Source organism: Loa loa, assembly GCF_000183805.2.
Source record: "Loa loa unplaced genomic scaffold supercont3.5378, whole genome shotgun sequence".
NCBI lineage: Eukaryota > Metazoa > Nematoda > Chromadorea > Rhabditida > Onchocercidae > Loa > Loa loa.
In genome coordinates this window covers 1-574 of record NW_018113551.1, presented here as the reverse complement: position 1 = coordinate 574, position 574 = coordinate 1, and the positions used below count along the sequence as shown (strand labels likewise).

The following is a 574-nucleotide window of genomic DNA, read 5'->3' as shown; positions in this document are numbered from 1 at the left end:
CTATTAACTTTTACCCTTCCTCTCCCTCCTCTCTCTCTCTCTCTAATGTTTAACGCAACTTATTTTTCTAATTTAATTTCTTTTAATTAATTAAATTTATCATGCATTCATTTGATTTGGTCATTTATAAACATTTAAAATATTTGATAAAAAAATTGGTGTTAAAAAAATTTTTATGTTTAAATAAATTATTTTGAAAAAAAAACAAACATTTTGCGCATAACTTTCTAATTTTCGAATTTATTACAGGAATTACGAAATTTGTTGAAAAATATTCGTATCGAAGAAGTGACACGTGACAAATCAGTAATGATTAATGGGAATGATGGAATGGAATTAAATTCTTATGAAATTATTTTTTTCTATTTACAAACAAAACTGGAATACTTCACACAATTGATGGGTAAATATGGCAATGATCGGAACGGTAAGGCTTAAAATGTAAAATTGATTGGTAAATATGGCAATGATCAGGACAGGTAAGGCTTAAAATGTAAAAATTGATTGGTAAATATGGCAATGATCAGGACAGGTAAGGCTTAAAATGTAAAAATGATTGGTAAATATGGCAATG

At 26.7% G+C, this 574-nt stretch overlaps 1 protein-coding gene across 1 annotated transcript; it reads left to right on the top strand.

Annotated features, from left to right (window-relative positions):
- Nucleotides 1-249: 249 nt before the first annotated feature.
- LOAG_16280 (hypothetical protein) lies at nt 250-438 on the top strand (the record flags this gene model as incomplete). The annotated part of the gene is made up of 1 exon (XM_003151769.1): nt 250-438. A coding segment is annotated over one exon (189 nt), but the record flags the coding sequence as incomplete, so codon positions are not given.
- Nucleotides 439-574: the final 136 nt, after the last annotated feature.